At 41.2% G+C, this 861-nt stretch overlaps 1 protein-coding gene across 1 annotated transcript; it reads right to left on the bottom strand.

Moving 5' to 3' along the window:
• Positions 1 to 98: 98 nt before the first annotated feature.
• SARC_17547 (hypothetical protein) lies at positions 99 to 281 on the bottom strand (the record flags this gene model as incomplete). Its single annotated transcript, XM_014288363.1, has 1 exon — positions 99 to 281. A coding segment is annotated over one exon (183 nt), but the record flags the coding sequence as incomplete, so codon positions are not given.
• Positions 282 to 861: the final 580 nt, after the last annotated feature.

Genomic DNA, 861 nt, shown 5'->3' with positions numbered 1-861 from the left:
ATATATATTAGTATATAATNTTAATATATGTGTGTGTGTACATCGTGCCCTGCACACGTGCACTTGTATGTGCTCTGTGTACAGATGGGTAAGCATACCTGTGGGCCGGGATTATCGGCATATGAATTGTCGAACGCAGAGATATGAGTGAACTCAAACATGTTACGCTCCACAAAAGTCTGCTTGATTTTCTGATTTGTCCAATTAATAAACATTTTGTAGTAGTCGTTAGCCTTCTCCGTGAGACCTGCCGAGAAGTAGATCGGCACTTTGAGGTCCATTCTCTGCCAAAAGGTTTCTGTCAGGCCCAAAAAAGTATCAGGAATTAGGGCAGGTGTTCTGCAATTATACTTCGCCAGAAAAGAGAGATACACTTCAGAGTGGCAATCAAATCGGCTCGTCTCAAATAGTCTCCAATTCTGTGACGCGAGTGACAGTCGGTAGCTGAACTAGGTCCATACCATACGTAAAAGTGAGTGTGATTTTAACTGATATTTTTCTTCTTTGCATGTATTTTAATTACTATTTTTTATCCTTGCATGGATTTTAATTATTCTTATTATTTTTTGCATGTATTTCAATTTCAATTTCAATTTGTTTTGCATGTAATCGCAGTGTGTGACTAGCCTGCTGTACGCCCAGATAGAGACACTCCAACACAGACACACACGCCACACACCTCGCATATATCCACCTACAACGGTACACGACAAGCTATCCACGCATATATCCACCTACAACGGTACACGACAAGCTATCCACGCATATATCCACCTACAACGGTACACGACAAGCTATCCACGCATATATCCATCTACGACGGTACTAGACAAGCTATACACGCATATATCCACCTACAAC

The sequence above is a fragment of the Sphaeroforma arctica genome, assembly GCF_001186125.1.
Source record: "Sphaeroforma arctica JP610 unplaced genomic scaffold supercont1.11132, whole genome shotgun sequence".
Taxonomy (NCBI): Eukaryota; class Ichthyosporea; order Ichthyophonida; genus Sphaeroforma; species Sphaeroforma arctica.
This window is presented reverse-complemented; position numbering and strand designations above follow the sequence as displayed.